Here is a 20,847-nt window from a genome sequence, read left to right as displayed (position 1 = left end):
GGGGTACTTAAGGACCAAGGTTGGAAACCACTGTTGTAGTGTAACAAGTAACTGTAGTGTTCTTTGCCTGCTTCCCAGAGTAATACCCCTCTCTACCAAAATCCTGTGACTTACCTGGGTAATTGTACACAATTTCAAGATGTGTCACAGCAGCGGAAATCTCAATGCACCGTTGAGCTGGATGGCCATAGGCTTTTTAAACGGGATGGATGACTCAGGTCACCCGTTCACACTGCACCCTTGCCTGCAAGGGGCGTAAACTACCATAGGTGCAGTGGGTGCAGCTGCTAGGGGACTCAGAGCTGAAGGGGGCAGATCTTTACTGTCTAAGTAATATGCCTCACACACTTTCTTAACTCTCACGCCCTATTAGACCCACTTCAGTGAGGCTTTCGTTCCCAACACTCTACTGAGACAGCACTGACTAAAGTGGTGAATGATCTGGTAACTGCTAAGTCTAAAGGCCATTACTCACTACTCATTCTTCTAGATCTTTCTGCTGCGTTTTACACTGTGGATCACACTCTTCTCTTACAAACACTACAATCCCTAGGACTTAATGATACAGCCCTTTCCTGGTTCACATCTCTGACTCTACTTCCTCTTCACTACCTCTTTCAGTTGGAGATTCAGATTTCAGTATCACTTGTATGCGGATGATACTCAAATCTATCTATCAACCTCAGAGTTGTCACCAGTGGTTTTGGGCCGAGTCTCTGAATGTCTCTCTGCCATCTCATCTTGGAAGTCTTCTCGCCAACTCAAACTCAATATTTCCAAAACGGAATTACTTATATTCCCACCAACCAAGAACAGTTACCATCCTGATATCTCCATAACTGTTGTTAACTCAACAATCTACCCTACCCCACAAGCTCATTGCCTAGGGGTCATCCTCGACTCCGAATTGTCTTTTCTTCCCCACATTCAATCTGTCTCCAAATCATGTTACATGCATCTAAAAATATATCCAAAATACGACCGTATCTCACACAAGACACTACTAAATCTCTTATCCATGCACTCATTATATCCCGCATTTATTACTGCACTAGTCTCCTAACTGGTCCTCCCAAGAACAGACTCTCACCACTGTAATCCATTTTAAAGGCTTCTGCTAGACGCTTATTGTCTGCTGATCCACTCTGCTAGTCCCTCCATTGGTTACCTGTGTCTTACGTATTCAATATAAAACCCTTCTACTCTCATTTAAAGCTATTAACCATACTGCACCAGCTTATATCTCTCTACTTATCACAAAATATCTCCCATCTCGACCACTCCGCTCTGCACAAGATCTACATCTCTCTTCTGCACGGATCACTAGCTCCCATTCACTATTACAGGACTTTCATCGGACTGCTCCCACCCTATGGAATGCCCTTCCACGCACAATAAGACTCTCCACTAGCCTCTTCAGGCAAGCCTATCATATTTAAGTACCACACGCATAACCCTCTGAGACACTTATGTATTATATAGCTTCCCTTCTGCAACTTGGTGGGACTGCTATGCTATTACTGGTGCCTGTCCTTGTGTTTCCCTCCTATATCCTTATAGATCAGTGATTTTCAAACTTTTTACCTTGCGGCACACTAAATAAGATTTTTAAATTGCCAAGGCACACCATAAGATCCCCACAGGGTCCCCACAGAAAAAAAAAATAAAAACCTATTGGCTCCCATATAAAAAAAAAAAATCACACTGGTCCCCACAGGTAACAAAAATAAAATACATTGGACTGGTGGTGGCTGTAAACTGGTTTGGGCATCTCTAGATCTAGGGGCACACTTGACAACAGCTCAAGGCACACTAGTGTGCCACGGCACAGTGATTGAAAAACACTGCTATAGATTGTAAGCTTGCAGCAGGACCCTCCTACCTTCAAGTATGTCTGTTGTTACCCAGTTTGTTTTATCACTGTCTACTATTGTAAAGCGCAACGGAATCTGCTGCGTTATATAAGAAACTGTAACGGAATCTGCTGCGCTATATAAGAAACTGTAACGGAATCTGCTGCGCTAAATAAGACACTGTAACGGAATCATCTGCGCTACATAAGACACTGTAACGGAATCTGCTGCTCTATATAAGAAACTGTAACGTAATCTGCTGCGCTATATAAGACATTGTAACTGAATCTGCTGCGCTATATAAGACACTGTAACAGAATTTGCTGCTCTGTATAAGAAACTAACGTAATCTGCTGCGCTATATAAGAAACTGTAACAGAATCTGCTGCGCTATATAAGACACTGTAACGTTTGTAGCCTACCTGAGCAGACGTGCAGAGTGTGAGCTCCAGCCTTCCAGTGCAGTGAGAGTTCCGCCCCCAGCTTCCCCAGGCTTGGGGCACCTTTCCTGGGAAAAGCAAAAGGCAAGCACCCGGTGCGGGGTTGCCTGGAGCAAAAGAGCATAATGGTGAAGGGTGTCAGCAGGAGACCAGCAGCCCGCAAAGCTGGCCCTAAGACCCCCAGGACTGGTGCAGCTACAAGGTCCAGAAGATCTGACCCAGTACCTGAAATCATGGCTGCAGATGAGAACAGTGGCATGAAGGACCCCCCAGAAGATCCCGGAGGTACCCCTGCACCTAGCCTGGTGCGGGGAGAAGAGATGGGAGAACCTGCTGCGAAAGCATCCAGCGGTGGCAAAGAAACAACTGCCGTGGGGGGTACAAGTTTCATGCTGTCGAGTGAATCTTCTTTTGATGAAGATGAAGACAGGCACCTGGATTTGATGTGTCTGCAGGACTTGAGACGTGAAATAGTGTTTGTTAACCGTAAGCTGCAGAAAGCCAAGGAAAAACGCAATGCTATTTCCAAATGGGATCAGTGCACACTGGATAACATTGTCTCAAGACATTTAAAAAGTCTGAATAAGATAGAACGCCGTATACAGCTTAAAGAGATGGATGGCATCAGCTGTGAAAAATCTCCAGCACTGCATGAGTCAACTGCACACCAGGTGGTTAATCTTTCCCACGCTGTCAAGCTGTGCTCTGACCCAGATTCCAGCAGTGAGGGAACCAGGAAGACACCTGCAGTGAAACCTGAGAACGTGGCAGCTACTATGCTAGAGGAATCTGACAAGGAAACACTGAACAGGACAGAGGCTGCAGGCAAGAAGCTAACTGTGGCTAAAACAGTGAGTGTGAAACCAACAGTGATCGGAGGAGAGAGAGAGGTGCCGTCTGGGTCCATCACAACAGGAGCAGCAGTGAGTAAGACCAAGGCAGGGGATCCCCAGGACACTGTAAGTACTGATTATGTGATGAATGAGCCAGAGGAGGACAGTGCGTTCCTGGGGACCCCTGTGGTCTTCAAGGAACACCAGAGTAACTTACCAGACTGTCTTTCAGCCTCAGAATGTGAAGCAGTATTGGAAAAAGCGGCACTGATTTCTGATATGTTAAAGTACAAAAAAGGAAAGGCTGTTAAACATGTGATAGACAGTCAAGTTGCAGGGCCAAGTCATGCATGTGAAACTGAGAAAAAGAAAGTGTCTTTCTCAAGTAAAAGTAATAATGTGTTGATTTCTTGTGAACCTGTTATAACAGCAGAAGGTAATGTTGGGAAAAAGTCGACATGTGAAATGCTGACACAGGGTCAAAAAAGACTAAATGTGGACACTTTAAACAGTAATGAAATGGTTGTTTTTGAGACTGTTTTTGGTGCCATTGGTGCACCTGAAGGTGCAAGGGGTGCCTTAAAGCTAATTTCTAGTCAAATTAACAAACAGAAAAGTATTGAAAATGTTGCAAATGATGTGTCGACACCAATATCTTATGCAAAGGCAGTTTGTCAAAATGAAGGCATGAAAGAAAATGTCTTAAATCATGAAGGGCCTGTAAAGAGTTCTTATGGTAGGCGTCACTTGCTCCAATTTAAATGGATTGGCAAAACAGAAACCCCCTCGCAGTCAGACTTTTTAAATATGATTTTTTCTCTAAATTGCCATGCCGGTGATCTGTCGGCGTGTATACACCCCGACAGATCTCCCTTCTTTGATGTGAGTTTCTTATCCCCTTATAAGATGCACAAAGTGTTTGAAGAATGGGAGAGAAAAAAAGCAGAGGAAAAATATGAGGGTTTTATAGTGACGGCCACATCCTCCAGGCCTGAGTATGTGAGAATTAAGATCTTAGTCAGGAATGACTTAATTCCAGCCGAGGATATTGAATTTTGGTTAAACAGAAATTGCACAGTCAAGAGCAAACTCACTAAAATTGGGTATACGCTTGGAGTGTGGGGAGGTGCTTGGTCGGTCCTGGTAAAATTACATCAGATAGAGGGAAAGACCTTGCACCTACCATCGGCGGCGTATATTGGTAGAGATAGGATCCAAGTATTCTACCCTGGCCAGCCCCGCACGTGTTTCAAATGTGGCCAGATCGGTCATAATAGCAGTGAATGTGGGGAACAGAAATGTAACATGTGTAATGAAGTCGGCCATGCTTCAAACACGTGCAATAAGGTGAAATGCAACCTGTGTGGCCAGGTGGGACACCCATACAGCAGGTGCCCAAATTCTGCTAAGAATCCCACAAACAATCCACAGAGTAACGAAAATTATGCAAAAGCCATAATTAATAAAGACCAGCAAGTAGAGTGGGTGGCAGACTCAAAAGGAGAAGAGGAACCTTTTCAAATGGTAAAAAAAGGGAAAAAGTCCTGTAAAAAGGTGATAGAAACCAACCTAAATCTTTCAAACAGATTCCTAGCTTTCTCTGAGAGTGAGGATGAAGAGGAGTCTGGGATTGGTGAGGGTGATATAGTTAAACAAAAAGAAGGCCTAGTTTTCAAACCAAGTGGAAAAAAAAATAAAATTGAGAAAATAATTGACAAAATTAAAGACAGGCAAAGTGAACAGAGGGAGAAGGAGACCTCTAAGCATAGGAAAGGGGCAAGCAATATTAGTACCAATATCAGGGCCACAAAAGGTAAAGCTAATAAAAGAATAGCCCATGAAGAATCGGAAGTATCAGGTGAAGATGCCCTTAGGAAATCTAAACTTCAAAAGAGCAAAACTCCTGAGGCAAATATTCCAACTGAAAGCAACCCAGAAATAGATAAGGAAAGTAAACCACCAGACATCAGCGTAAACCAAGATGGTTTGTCTGAAGGTATGGAAGTGGTCACGAATGACATGGGTGGAGGAGAGAGAATGGATGGTGATGGTAATGGTGAAATAAATAAGAGCTTATGTTAAATCCTTTACAAATTTATTTATGGATCCCCATCTCATTAAATGTGCCACTCTTAATGTGGCATCAATATCATCTGGTAGGGCCCAGCTTATGGCCTATGATTTTTTGAATGGCAAGGATTTTGACATACTTTTCCTTCAGGAGACCAGAACGAGAACCCTCGAGGTCCTGCATAGGGCTAAGAGGGAATGGACCAGGGGTCCCTCGTTTTGGTCTCTTGCGGCTGAGCCCTACAGTGGGGTGGCGGTTCTTTTTACCGACAAGGTAACCATAAATAGATTTGTAGAACTGGAGGTAGGAAGGTGTATAGTTTTGGACGTTAACCTTAGGGGACAGGACCTGAGGCTAATTAACATCTATGTTCACCTTGGGACAGGAAATGTCTTTTCGGGTTAATAAAACCTTTTCTGTTCACAGCTCAGCAGGTCATTTTTGGTGGTGACTTTAACACTGTCACCAGACCAAAAGATAGAGGAGGGCCCAAAAATAATAAGACCCTGGGCTATGATGCAAATTTCTTAGTTAGCATGGTAGGACAGGCTGGTCTGGAGGATGTTCATGTCAAGCATTTCCCAGACCTCACGGGTTTCACTTATTTTTGTGGTAAGCGTAGGTCTAGAATAGATAGATTTTTTGTTAAAGGAGGTTCGAAAACTCTGCCCCCCAAGGTAGAGCCAGTAGAATTCTCTGACCACTGTTTTTTCTCTTTCTCCTTGAATGCTTCAGAGACCATCCAGAAAGGGAGGGGTCTATGGAGGTTGAATGCTGAACTCCTGAAGAATGAGGGCGTGATGCAGTCTCTCAGAGATCTCCTGATGGATCATGAATCGCTGTTGGAGGCAGGATGGAGTAGATCTGAGTGGTGGGAGGTTTTTAAAAAGAAAGTCCAGGGTTTCTTCAAGAGGCTGGTAAGGAAAAAGAACTTGATAAAAAAAAATACCTACTATGCTCTGAAAAGGGAATTAGATTTCCTGATCTCTGAGAATGGAGATGGTGGGGAAATCTCCAGAGTGAAGGCTCAGATGAAGGAATACCAATATAATCGGTTAGCTTCTTTGACCCTGGAGAGGGATTTCGGTACATACCACTCGCCGGATCCCTACCAGGATTGTAAGAGGAGGACTGAAGTTAAGGAAATCAGAGGTCTACATGACAATCAGGGTGTGCTTCAGGAGGGGAAAGAAGGCATCCTGAGAGTTGTGAAGGACTATTACTCTGACCTTCTGTCTGAGAAATCACTTATCGGAGAAAAGATGGAATCGTTTCTGAGGGAGACCCCAGGTCTGGTGAATCCAGGTACCTCTCTTGATTGTTTGTGCAACAGAATAAGTGTAGAAGAAGTGAGGGAAGCGATTGGTGGATTGTCACCAAAGAAGTCACCCGGACCTGATGGTCTAACATCGGAATTTTATAAAGAACTGTCTGATGTCATCGCTCCCCGTCTTACGGAGGTGTTTAATACCTGTTTGGAGAAAGGTGAACTGTCTCCTTCCATGAGACGGTCGGCGCTTATTCTGTTGTTCAAAGGTAAGGATCGTACTCGTATTGAGAATTGGCGCCCCATCGCCCTCCTCAATACAGATAGAAAGATTTTGGCAAAAGTATTTTTCAACAGAATAATAGAGTTCTCAAAAGCTCTTCTTTCATCTTCCCAGCATTGCACCGTGAAAGGGCGTAGCACCTTTAGTGCAGTCCTTGGTGTCCGGGAGGCCGTGGAGCGGTGTAGGGCTGGAAAGTTTGGAAAATATCTGCTGGCTTTGGACCAATCCAAGGCTTTTGACCGTGTCAACCATAAGTACCTCTGGGCTTTACTGGAAAGGTATGGCTTCCCGGGGAAGATGGTAGATTGGCTCAAAATTCTATATAGTAAGGCCGAGAGCTTCCCTCTTGTCAATGGTTGGGTAGGGCCCTCCTTTAGTGTGGACTCGGGAGTACGTCAGGGATGCCCCCTGAGCTCTCTTCTCTATGTTTTTGCGATCGATCCTCTGATAAGGAGGATTGAGAACAGCGCATTGGAGGGACTGCAGCTGGCTCCGGATTTCACGCTAAGGGTGACAGCCTATGCGGACGATGTCACCATAATTCTGTCATCTGTGGCAGAGGCGGGTGTCATTGACCAACTAGTCCAGAATTACTCTGTGACTTCCGGTTCAAAAGTGAACAAAGACAAGAGTGAAGTTTTCTGGATGGGGGAGGGAGGGAAGGAGTTTCCCCTCCCGGACACCTTCCCCGTGGCCAGTGATAGCATCAAAGTTTTAGGCATCCATTTCGACCATGGTGATTATGCCACAGCAAATTGGGAAAGGAAGCTGGAGGATGCGACCAAGAAAGTAAACCTATGGAAAAGTAAAAAATTTTCCCTGAGGGAAAGGGTGGACATATGCAAGACCTATTTGGTACCAATGTTCCTGTATGTCAGCTACGTCTGTTGTTTGCCACAATCGCTGTGGTCCAGACTATGTTCTCTGTTTTTCCACATGTTTTGGGGAAACAAGATGAACATGGTCAAGAGAGGTATTGTGTACAGATCGAGGGCAGAGGGAGGCCAAGATATGGTCAACCCTGTAGTCTTCTTCACAACAGCTTTTCTAAAGCTGAATATTGGTAGCATCTTTATGGAAGACCCCCCTCGATGGGTACAGGGTTTTCTGGAGTGGTGGAATCCCTTTTCCAGAGCGTGGATAGAGGGAGGCCGACTGAAAAAGCCCTGGACTGGCAGAGGATACCTTCCGATCTACGTGATTCTGGCCATTAGGATGATTACCAAGTGGGGTGTGGCAGTTGGAGATGTAAGGGACCTCTCGAGGAAGGAGTTGGGGAAGAGGGTCTTGCAAATCTACTTCCTGGCCCCGCTGGCTTTGAGAGATTGTCCAGGCACCGTCTGTTCAGCTGGGTTGAAGTTGCTCAATGACCGACGGATCCCTCTGAAGTTTAGAGACATTGCCTGGCTCTCGTTCCAAGGGAAGCTCTATGTTGGAGGGAACCTTAAGTTTAAAAGGACCAATGATCGTGGTTGTCCACGGGAGGAATGTCTTGGGGAGGAGGAGACTATAGACCACTTTTTTCTTAAGTGTCCCTTCAATGTTGAAGTTTATAGATCGGTGTCAATCTCACTGGGCATTCCTTGTCTTTCGGGGCTTAGTTACCCGGAATGGGCCTACGGTGCTTTCAAGAGATATGGGGATTTTGATTTGTGCACCATTTATATAGTTAGTTTAGTTGTTAGGTACCACACGTGGCATGCACGGTGTCATATTGGAATCAGGAAAAAGGTCCTTCCTCTTAGGATGGTGGTGGATCTTATCCTACAGGATGTAAAGGTGGTGATGGATAAGGAAAGGGAAAAGCTAGATGCTGTCAGCTGGTCTCGCCTGTGGGGCCAGCTGAAACCTCCTTAGTAGGTGGCGTCTGGTGTAATCCCGGACCTTCTGGGAACTTTTCTTCTTTAAACACGTAGTGCATGTTTTCCTTTATTTCTTTAAAGGAAAGGTTTATATACACATCCCTAGCATAAGTCTTATTTAATTTATGTTGGTGAATTGAATGTAAGGGGGGAGTGTTTGATTTAAATGAATGTCTTGTGGGCATGGGTTATATAAGTCTATGTTTCAAGGTGGTGGGTATCAAGGGTGTGGTGATGGTTGGGTGGTTAAATTGTTTTGCATGTTGATAGTTTCCTCGAGGCTTGAATGATGAATATATGGGGAGTATGGGAATGAATGATGGATACAAGATGATGGATAAGTGATCCTCTTAGTAAAAAATGGGTTTCAAATTTTTTTTCTTTAATATTATAGTTTCATTTATAATTCTATATATATATGTTTAGTTTATATGAGGCAGATTGCTATATGTTTTGTTCTTGTGCTATTTTTTCTAGGTATATGTATTCATTACTTTCCTTATTTATTATGTATATACTGGTTTTTAAATTTTTGTACATATGGATGAAATCTTCAATAAAAGAAGCATCGACACTGTAACAGAATCTGCTGCACTATATAAGAAACTGTAAATAAATAATAATAAAAATAATGTTTACATACATTTATCACCATCAGTTGCTAAATAGGGGGTCCTTACAAACTTTTGCTATGGGGCCTAAGAATATCAAGTTACACCCCTGCTTACCTGGGTCCGACACTGGTAGCTATCTGAGTCAGGTTCCCAGATCACTGGACCCAAGTTATTTTTCAAGGACCCAAGCCGCGACCCGTGTAGGCCAGGCAATAACCGGGGTTATTTGGCAGTGGAAAAGTGGTATAACTAATTTCTCTGGAGAGTTGCTGTGTCTCCCTAATAACTTGTTTTGCACACCTTGGAGAATTTATTTATGTTTATTATTATTTATTTACAGTGTCTTATATAGCGCAGCGGATTCCGTTACAGCGTCTTATATAGCGCAGCAGATTCCGTTACAGTGTCTTATATAGCGCAGCAGATTCTGTTACAGTTTCTTATACAGCACAGCAGATTCTGTTACTGTGTCTTATATAGCGCAGCAGATTCCGTTACAGTGTCTTATATAGCGCAGCAGCTCCGTTACAGCGTCTTATATAGCCCAGCAGATTACGTTATAGCGTCTTATATAGCGCAGCAGATTCCGTTACAGTGTCTTATATAGCGCAGCAGATTCTGTTACAGTTTCTTATATAGCGCAGCAGATTCCGTTACAGCGTCTTATATAGCGCAGCAGATTCTGTTACAGTTTCTTATATAGCACAGCAGATTCCGTTACTGTGTCTTATATAGCGCAGCAGATTCCGTTACAGCGTCTTATATAGCGCAACAGATTCTGTTACAGTGTCTTATACAGCGCAGCAGATTCCGTTACAGCGTCTTATATAGCGCAGCAGATTCCGTTACAGCGTCTTATATAGCGCAGCAGATTCCGTTACAGTGTCTTATATAGCGCAGCAGATTCCGTTACAGTGGCTTATATAGCGCAGCAGCTCCGTTACAGCGTCTTATATAGCCCAGCAGATTCCGTTACAGCGTCTTATATAGCGCAGCAGATTCCGTTACAGTGTCTTATTTGGCGCAGCAGATTCTTTTACAGTTTCTTATATAGCACAGCAGATTCCGTTACTGTGTCTTATATAGCGCAGCAGATTCCGTTACAGTGTCTTTTATAGTGCTGCAGATTCCGTTACAGTGTCTTATATAGCGCAACAGCTCCGTTACAGCGTCTTATATAGCCCAGCAGATTCCGTTACAGCGTCTTATATAGCGCAGCAGATTCCGTTACAGTGTCTTATATAGCGCAGCAGATTCTGTTACAGTTTCTTATATAGCGCAGCAGATTCCATTACTGTGTCTTATATAGCGCAGCAGATTCCGTTACAGTGTCTTATATAGCGCAGCAGATTACTTTTACAGCGTCTTATATAGCGCAGCAGATTCCGTTACAGTTTCTTATATAGCGCAGCAGATTCAGTTACAGTGTCTTATATAGCGCAGCAGATTCCGTTACAGTGTCTTATATAGCGCAGCAGGTTCCGTTACAGTGTCTTATATAGCGCAGCAGATTACTTTTACAGCGTCTTATATAGCGCAGCAGATTCCGTTACAGTTTCTTATATAGCGCAGCAGATTCAGTTACAGTGTCTTATATAGCGCAGCAGATTCCGTTACAGTGTCTTATATAGCGCAGCAGATTCCGTTACAGTGTCTTATACAGCGCAGCAGATTCCATTACAGTATTTTATATAGCGCAGCAGATTCCGTTACAGTCAGTGGCGGAACTCCCGGAGGCAATGGAGTCATCTGCCGCCGGGCGCCCGGCTTAAAGGGGACACAGGCTCCGTTGCCTCCGATGTTCCGATGCCAGGGATGCTGCAGTTATCTTATGAAGCGGTCAGGCGCCGGGTGCGAGTGCCCCCCCTCTGGGTGCGAGTGCCCCTCCCTCTTGTACGCAATGGCGCATCACCGCTCATCGTCCTCCCTGAGTGTCACCTTTGGGCTTCCTGCTGGCTGCTTACTTGTTTGCGGAAGTCCCCTGACATCCGCTGGCGCCTGTGAGCAAGCCAGCTGCTGACGAAGAGCCGGGAGCCGTACACTGAAGCGATGGGAGCTGCTGCCGGGCGATGGGAGAGTGACAGACAGTCACTGAAGATAGAAGCAGGGCGGTAGACGCTGCAACAGCAGCCTGACCCCTGAGGGTGAGTGTTAATTCAGTAAGAGCCTGCCCAACACACTGCAGTAACAACTCTCTCTCTCTCTCTCTCTCTCTCTCTCTCTCTCATCTCCTTTTATCCAGACACGTGGTGGGATCAAGGAAAAGGGCCACAAATCCTATATATATATTTATATTAGGGTTTGGGGGGGGGCACAAGCAATCATCTTGCCTCCGGGCACCTGAGACGAACTTACGCCACTGGTTACAGTGTCTTATATAGCACAGCAGATTCCGGTAAAGGGTCATATAGCGCAGCAGATTCCGTTATAGTGTCTTATATAGAGCAGCAGCTCTGTTACAGCGTCTTATATAGCGCAGCAGATTCCGTTACAGTTTCTTATATAGCGCAGCAGATTCCGTTACAGTGTCTTATATAGCGCAGCAGATTCCGTTACACTGTCTTATATAGCGCAGCAGATTCCGTTACAGTGTCTTATATAGCGCAGCAGATTCCGGTACAGTGTCTTATATAGCGCAGCAGATTCCGTTACAGTGTCTTATATATCACAGCAGGTTCTGTTACAGTGTCTTATATAGCGCAGAAGATTCCGTTACATTGTCTTATATAGTGCAGCAGATTCCGTTGCGCTTTACAATAGTAGACAGTGATAACACAAACTGGGTAACAACAGACAGACTTGGAGGTAGGAGAGCCCTCCTGCAAGCTTACAATCTATAGGGATATAGGAGGGAAACAGAAGGACAGGCACCAGTAATAGCATAGCAGTCCCACCAAGTTACAAGTCCAGAAGGGAAGCTATATAATACATAAGTGTCTCAGAGGGTTATGCGTGTGGTACTTAAATATGATAGGCTTGCCTGAAGAGGCTAGTGGAGAGTCTTATTGTGCGTGGAAGGGCATTCCATAGGGTAAGAGCAGTCCGATGAAAGTCCTGTAATAGTGAATGGGAGCTAGTGATCCGTGCAGAAGAGAGACGCAGATCTTGTGCAGAGCGGAGTGGTCGAGATGGGAGATATTTTGTGATAAGTAGAGAGATATAAGCTGGTGCAGTATGGTTAATAGCTTTAAATGAGAGTAGAAGGGTTTTATATTGAATACGTAAGATACAGGTAACCAATGGAGGGTTGCTTCAAGAGGTGAGTTTTCAGGGAACACTTGAAAGTTTGGAGGCTAGCGGAGAGTCTTATTGCGCGTGGAAGGGCATTCCATAGGATGGAAGCAGCCCAATGAAAGTCCTGTAATAGTAAATAGTAAATTGTGATCCGTGCAGAAGAGAGACGCAGATCTTGTGTAGAGCGTAGTGATCGAGATGGGAGATATTTTGTGATAAGTGCAGAGATATATGATGGTGCAGTATGGTTAATAGCTTTATATGCGAGTGTAAGTGTTTTATATTGAATACGGTAATAAACAGGCAACCAATGACATGAGCGTCTAGCCAGGAAGATCAGCCTAGCACCAGCATTTAAAATGGATTGCAGTGGTGAGAGTCTGTTCTTGGGAAGACCAGTTAGGAGGCTATTGGAATAATCAATGCGGGATAAGAATTCTTTGTATACTAGAAGTTTATAGTTTTCTAATACCCCTTTTACAACATGCAATGGCGATCGCTACCCTGGCATTTCAACCCAGGTAGCGAGCAGGATTGAACACGGATTCAGTCTAAATGTGTAACCTGGATCGATACTTGTGACCCGTTTACTGCAATCAAATAGATGCTCCCATCTCCCAGGGCCAGCTTAGGACCCACCTCCGCTAACATCACCACACGGCATTATGCCGGGTGGAAATGGCAGTGTGAAAGGGCCACAATCCTGGGTGTGTCCTGGCTTTTTGGCATAAAAGCGGTGTTAGGTAGAAGTCTAAACTATGTGACTAATTAAATGCCAGTTGGTTTTGCGAAGGGACACTTATTATGTATTATTCATTGCTCATTACCGATGATATGACACAAGAATACACTTTCTAGTCGGGCTGATTGAGCTTCCAGAAATGTCTCACAGTTGAAGTTAGAAGAATTTTCTTGCTTTGATCATTAAGTGACCTGATTATAGATATAGATAGATTAAGAAGACTTGGCTGTTGGCTGTTATCATCTGACTGTGATGTGTCATATATCTTTATGTATTGACGTGCTCATCTATAATTTATTTATGCACTTGTTTAACAGTTATCAGAAGTCCGCCAGGATGGGAAATAGGAATATACATTGCTGGGGCGCTGACTCTACTTGGAGTAGTAGGTCTATACCTATGGAAACTGTTCAGATCAGGGAATTTCCCATCTCCTTCACCGTTCCCCAACTATGATTACCGATATCTCAAGCACAAATATGGGACATCGTGCTCTGACCTAAAGAAGAAGGTAAGCAGATTTTACCAACTGGGAGCATGTGGGTGATATTTGTCTTGGTTTGAAGAAAGTTGGTCTGATACTCAGATATAAGACTACCTATGTGTTAGCACCAATGTTCCTGCTTACAGAATGCCCAAGTTACTGTACTGGGATAATGGTTCTGTATTTATTGAGTAGATTCACATAACTGTAAAAGGATGGTACATTCAGCAGCATATTAAATCATTGACACAAGTGTTCCCCCATTGGTGCCTACAGACTATGCAGCCACATACGTGGGCAGAGGCAGAACTACCATTCGTGCAGCAGGTGCATTGCACCAGGACCCCTGAGGACCAAGGAGCCCACTGCTGCTCAGACTAGCAGCTTGTACCCCTGGGGCCAAAATTATACTTTTGCACCTGGGCCTACCACTCACTACTTACAGTTCCACCACTGTAAGTTGCCTGTCTGCGACTGTATGCAAATACCACTACAAAACCCTTCCCTGTGTACATCCATGCAATTAAATGAGCAGGGACTGAGATGCCCAATGGCGATTGGTGTTCCATCGCTGTCACCATCAAAACATGCACCAGCCTTATGGTATGTGCAGTTCTTCCATCCGAGATATAGATAGATATATAACATGCCCCTCCTGCATGCCTACACCATATCTCCACTTGTTTCTATACAATGAATGGCTGTCAGCACTCTATTTGCTAGATAGCTCCATCCATCAAGCAGGAAAAGAATGCTGCACTCTGATTGGTGGAAGAGAATGCTGCACTCTGATTGGTGGAAGAGAATGCGGATTGGCTGCTCTAATATTCTCAACTGCCTCCCAAGAAGTTCAGGAGGCAGATGTCCACAGCCCAATCTGCCCCAGTTCAACTGCCCCTAGAATTAGGGGGCCCTTGTGCAACTGCCCATATGTTAAGATGGCCCTGCCTGCACTATTCTGCTAATAATTCTCTATGGGACTTTCTTCCATCCCACAGAGAGCAGTTCACAGCAACTCTGCCCACAATGTGACGAATCTCAACGACACCTACGAAAGCATGAGCGAATTTGGCCATATGGAATTGATCCACAGAGATATGGAAATGTCGCCATATGGGATGTTAAAGAAATCCATCTCTACTGATTCCCTCAGCTCTATCTCTTCCATTGGGAACAACTTCGGCCAAGACTTTACCGTAGGGCAGATTGAAGTAACTATGGACTATAATGTGAATTCCAACACATTGCACGTAACCCTTATACAGGGGAAAGATCTGATGGAAAAGAAAGAAGACGGCAGCTTTGAGTCCTGTTTTGTGCACATCAGTCTGCTCCCAGATGAACAAATTGTCGGCATTTCAAGGGTAAGGGGCGCTAATATTTGGTTGTGTTTATCACCCGATGCTTGTTCGCTTTTCCTGTAAAAATGATGATCTACAGGACAATTCTTATTTGACAGGTGTTCCGTTAGATCAGGGATGGGGAACCTTTGGCCCTCCAGCTGAACTACACATCCCAGCATGCCCTGCAGCAGTTGTAGCATGGCCACATAGCAAAACTGTAACAAGGCATGCTGGGATGTGTAGTTCCACAACAGCTGGAGAGCCAAAGGTTCCCCATCCCTGCGTTAGATAGTGTACACTGATCATTAGGCCCTGTTATTCCCAACAGTGGCATAATTGTATCCCCAGTGCCCTTATGCCAGGTCTACTCAGTCTCGTGTACTGGCTCATATAATACAGTTTAGGTCAGTGATGGCTAACCTTGACACTCCAGCTGTTGTTGGACTACACATCCCAGCATGCCCTGCCTCAGTTTTACTATTTAGCCATGCTAAAACTAATGCAGGGCATGCTAGGATGTGTAGTTTAACAACAGCTGTAGTGTCAAGGTTAGCCATCATTGGTTTAGGTGCTGCACTTCTACAGATCCCTCTCCAATAGTGCCCCTAGACACATGTGCAATAACTATGCCGTGATCAAGCTCGGACATAAGGCGAGATGTACAAAACCTTGAAAAGTGAAAAAAATGGAGAGTGATAAAACCACCAACCAATCAGGTCCTACCTGTAATTTTTCAAACACAACCTGTTACATGGAAATTAGGGGCTGATTGGCTGGTGGTTTATCACTCTCCATTTTATCACTTTTAAAGCTTCGTACATCTGGCCCATAAAGTCATTTGCCAGGAATCACTTTATTTACATTGGAAAATCGAGCACATATTGGCCCCCATGTCCCAGCATCTAATTCTTGATACTTTTTATTATGTTTATAGCATACTTGCCTTCTTTTGAAAACTAGTTTCAGGGAGATTATAGTTGGTAGTAGAATTTTGCACAGTGCCCCATTGAGGGGGCGTGTCATGCTCCACCCAAATGGCGTTTCTAGCTCCATGTATGGAGATATTGTGAAAAGAGATTGTGAACGTGGCACCTAGAAGCGTGGGTGTGTATGGCTACATCTGAGGGGAATCTTGTAAAATGACTTATATCCAAATGTAGATGAGCCCCAAAGCAGTTAGTAAGAGCTACTATACTTGGTAAATGCTGGCAAATGGTGCTGATGATTCAATGTATATGTATCTATCTCTTATTCCTTTTTTCACAAAAAAAATAACAGTGTAATGTGGGCTAGGTGACATGAGGGAGATTGCTAGACTAATGATGGAGAGAGGGAGATTGCTGGTATTTCATGGAGTCTCCTGCAGAATGCAGGAGGGTAGGCAGCTATGGTTTATAGAGGCTAAAATGCAGCCATTGCAGTAATGCAGATTTATGTAGGTGATGTGCTGAGCGGATTATTTATTTATTAACCCTTTAAGGTCCAACGTCTAGTCAGGCTCAACAGCCCTAGAGCTAGTAGCAGATCCAATGGTGAGACACTTTAAAATGAGAACATTAACATCGTTCAAAATTCAATGTAGATTTTTAAATGAAAAAATAAAAAAATGTACAAGTCATTTAAACCAGGCTGTTTGAATTGCAAAAAAAAAAAAAAAATTGGACCGCAAAGGGTTAACAGTTTCTTATATTATATATTCCGTTGTGCTGTACAATAGGAGAGAGGGATACAACAAACTAGGTATTTACAGACATTCAAAAGGTATGAGGATTGAACCAGATTTACCTAGATCTAAAAAAACGGCATCTTATTGGCTGCCGAATGTCACGTGTTTTGGACAGCCAATAATAAAAATCCGGTACTCTTTACCTAGAACGGCGCCCGCGATCAGAATCGCGGGCGTCGGGGGTAAAAAATCGCGGTGATCGCGGGCATCGCGGGTAAATCGCGGGTACATCAAAATCGGGCACCCGCGATCACCGCGATTTTCCCATAGGGAACAATGTTAAAAAGCCTAATTGACCGCGATTTTGCATTCAATGCCTCAATGCCCGCGATTTTCCCATAGGAATCAATGTTAAATGGGCTACAGAGCCCAAATAGCCCCAATTAACCCTTAAATGTCCCCCCAATTTTTGTACGCCACCCCACGATCCACGCCAACCCGAAGCGTGGCGAGCGCAGCGAGCCCGCGAGGGGCGGCGGTACGCGTCCTCCGACCTTTTCATGCCCTACTATCCACGTCGGCGTGGAGTTGAGAATAGAATAGTGTGGCGAGCGCAGCGAGCCACCGAGCCCGAAGCGTGGCGAGCGCAGCGAGCCCCGCGAGATACGCGGATACCTTCACAGGTAAACGCGTCCCTTCGCGGGCTTCACAGGTGTCCGCGTCGCCACGGACACCTGTGAAGTCCGCGAGGGGACGCGTATAACTGTGAAGGTATCCGCGTCCCCTCGCGGGGCTCGCTGCGCTCGCCACGCTTCGGGCTCGGTGGCTCGCTGCGCTCGCCACACTATTCTATTCTCAACTCCACGCGACGTGGATAGTAGGGCATGAAAAGGTCGGAGGACGCGAATATCTCTAATTGTAACATATTCTGTTTCTGTGCATTTCAAATAACCAAATACATTTTTAATATCTACGCACTTCTTTGCAGTCACTCCAGAGGGAGGTGGCTGAGGGCGGACACGGGTATGGATAGGGAACCCCCAGCATTTTATGGGGTGAGCATTTGGGGGTGCAGCAGGTGGCGCTGCCCTGTTCGCTAGGTATGAATTATGCCCTTAATCTAACTAGATCTACCATCACACACTTTCTATTTACCTAGACCTGGCTCCAGAGGCAATGGAGTCATCTGCCGCCGGGCTCCTGCTATCAAGGGGGCACCTCACCGCCACTGAGTTTAAAACCATTAATTGAAAGCCATCAAAATCGCTTCTGTGGCTAAGTTCTGAAATATATATGTGTTTTCTCTCTCTCTCTCTCTCTGTATATATATATATATATATATATATATATATATATATATATATATATATATATATATATATATATATATATATATATATATACAGTATATATATATACACAAAGGGCATGTCTAGTTCCATATATGGAGAGATTGTGAAAAGAGATTGTGAACGTGGCACCTAGAAGCGTGGGTGTGTACTGCTACATCTGAGAGGAATCTTTTAAAATTACTTAAATACAAATGTAGATGAGCCCCAAAGCAGTTAGTAAGAGCTACTATACTTGGTAAAGTGCTGGGAAATGGCGCTGATGGTTCAATGTAAATGTATCTATCCCTCATTCCTTTTTTCCCAAAAAATGTAACAGTGTAATGCAGACAAGGTGAAATGAGGGAGATTGCTAGACTAATGAGGGAGAGAGGGAGATTGCTGTTATTTCAGGGAGTCTCCTGCAGAATGCAGGAGAGTAGGCAGCTATGGTGCTAATGTGTACATGTGTTTTGAAAACCAGTGTCTGCTGTTACCAGTGTTTACATTCATGCATTCATTATTACGGTCATATTTATGCCCATCACACAGTACCCTAACCGTTTATTCTGAAAACACACACAAACACACCCCACCACACATTCAGCAACATGTATTCATTACCCTCCACTTTAGACCACACACAAAAATGCAATCACACATGTGTATACAGTATGTACCTATTTCCCTTACCTTAACACAATACACAAACATATTTGAACAAAACACAGACAACTTCTAACTTAAAATATTCTTTTATTTTAACAAAAAAAAAAAAAAATGAATCCAGCAGGTCTGACAGGTTGGCAACCTCTTGCGCTGCCGCCAGCAAATACTGGCATAGTCTGGCCAGCATTCCTTGCACCGCCTGGTGTACTTAGGTCAGGTGATCTGTTGGCATGTGAAATGGGGTTTGACATAGCGAAGCGCTGACCTGGAAGCAGGGGGATCTGTTCATGCTCGGTTATGCACTGACCCCCGCAGACCCCTTTGACTGAACTGCCCCACCGGCAGTGCAGTCCCGTAGCCAATTTCCAGAATTGTGATAGCCATGAAATGGTAAGCCGGCCTGCCCAATGTTGATACATTGGGCACCTTCGCATCCCCCATAGAAACCTATGGGGGATGCAGACGGCGGCGGTGAAACATACAAACATAGAATTTGGCGGCAGATAAGAACCACTTGGCCCCTCTAGTTTGCCCCTTTTTTAAACATGTTACCTCAAACTATATTTGATCCTTATTTTTTTGTAAGGATATCAATATGCCTATCCCAAGCATGTTTAAATTGTACTACTGTATTTGCCTCTACCACCTCTGATGAGAGGCTATTCCACTTATCTACTACTCTTTCTGTGAAGTAATTCTTCCTCACATTTCCCCTGAATCTTCCTCCCTCTAGTGTCAGTGCATGTCCTCGTGTTCTGTTGCTCCTCTTCCTGTGAAGAATGTCTCCCACCTGCACCTTGTTAAAACCCTTGATATATTTGAAAGTATCTATCATGTCCCCCCTTTCCCTTCTCTGCTCTAAAGTATAAATATTAAGATCTTTTAGTCTTTCCTGGTACGTTTTGTGATGTAGGCCATGCACCATTTTAGTTGCCCTTCTTTGTACAGTCTCTAATGTATTTATATCCTTCTGGAGATATGGCCTCCAGAACTGAACACAATACTCTAGGTGAGGTCGTACCAATGATCTATACAGTGGCATTATTACTTCTTTCTTTCTACTGCTGATACCTCTCCCTATGCAACCAAGCATCTGACTTGCCTTCTTCATTGCTTTGTTACATTGCCTACCTGCTTTTAAGTCCCCTTAAATAGTCACACCTAGATCCCTCTCTTCCTCAGTAGTTTCCATTATAGTGCCATTTATACTATATTTAGTCTTTGGATTTTTGCAACCCAAGTGCATGATTTTTGGCATTAAACTGTAGTTGCCATGCTCTTGACCATTCTTCTAATCTACCTAGATCATCAATCATTTGTTTTACCCCTCCTGGTGTGTCTACCCTGTTGCATACCTTTGTGTCATCTGCAAAAAGGCACATTTTACCATCAATTCCATTTGCAATATCACCAATAAAGATATTAAAAAGCACTGGTCCAAGTACAGATCCCTGAGGTACTCCACTTGTAACCTTTCCCTCCTTTGACTGTACTCCATTTACTACAACTCCCTGTTTTCTGTCCTGCAACCATGTCTTGGATCCATTCAACTATCTTAGAATCCAATCCCAAGCTTTCAAGTTTATTTGACAGCCTGCGATGTGGGACAGGGTCAAAATCCTTACTAAAGTCTAGATAAGCTACATCTACAGCCCCACCTTGATCTATTACTTTAGTCACCCAGTCAAAAAAGTAAATAAGATTTGTTTGACATGATCTTCCCCCAGTAAACCCATGCTGTTTTGGATCCTGTAAACTGCTGGTTTTGAGATATTCTACAACTCTTTGTTTTAATATTGTTTCCATAAATTTCCCTACTACTGATGTAAGGCTCACTGGTCGATAGTTGCTTACCTCTTCCTTGCTTCCACTTTTGTGCAGTGGGACTACATTCGCTGCTTTCCAGTCCTCTGGGATTACTCCAGTAGCTAGTGACTGGTTGAATAATTCTGTTATTGGTTTTACCAGCTCCCCTTTAAGCTCTTTTAGTATCCTTGGATGTATCAGTTTTGAGAGTTCTGTGACGACTTTCTCCTCTTTAAATGTACTTGTTTCTCCCTCAGTTTTCTGGTATACTTGCAACTTAACTGTGGCCCCTTCCCCTCTCTTTCAGCAGTGAATACTGAGCAGAAATAATTATTAATATTATCTGCTATTA

At 44.1% G+C, this 20,847-nt stretch overlaps 1 protein-coding gene across 3 annotated transcripts in view; it reads left to right on the top strand.

The window, feature by feature from the left end:
- SYT12 (synaptotagmin 12) overlaps positions 1-20,847 on the top strand; it is a 95,067-nt gene that overhangs the window by 38,703 nt on the left and 35,517 nt on the right. For 2 of the 3 annotated variants that reach the window (XM_083164132.1, XM_083164131.1), the window contains exons 3-4: positions 13,517-13,710; positions 14,682-15,047. In XM_083164132.1, the coding sequence (XP_083020258.1) occupies positions 13,517-13,710; positions 14,682-15,047 (560 nt within the window). Of the gene's footprint in view, positions 1-2,268; positions 3,253-13,516; positions 13,711-14,681; positions 15,048-20,847 lie in introns of those variants that run through there. The other variant, XM_083164133.1, reaches the window with a different exon arrangement.

This window comes from Crinia signifera, chromosome 11 (genome assembly GCF_055691185.1).
Source record: "Crinia signifera chromosome 11, ASM5569118v1, whole genome shotgun sequence".
Classification (NCBI taxonomy): Eukaryota; Metazoa; Chordata; class Amphibia; order Anura; family Myobatrachidae; genus Crinia; species Crinia signifera.
Note: the sequence above shows the minus strand (reverse complement) of the source record. Positions and strands in the feature narration are given on the sequence as shown.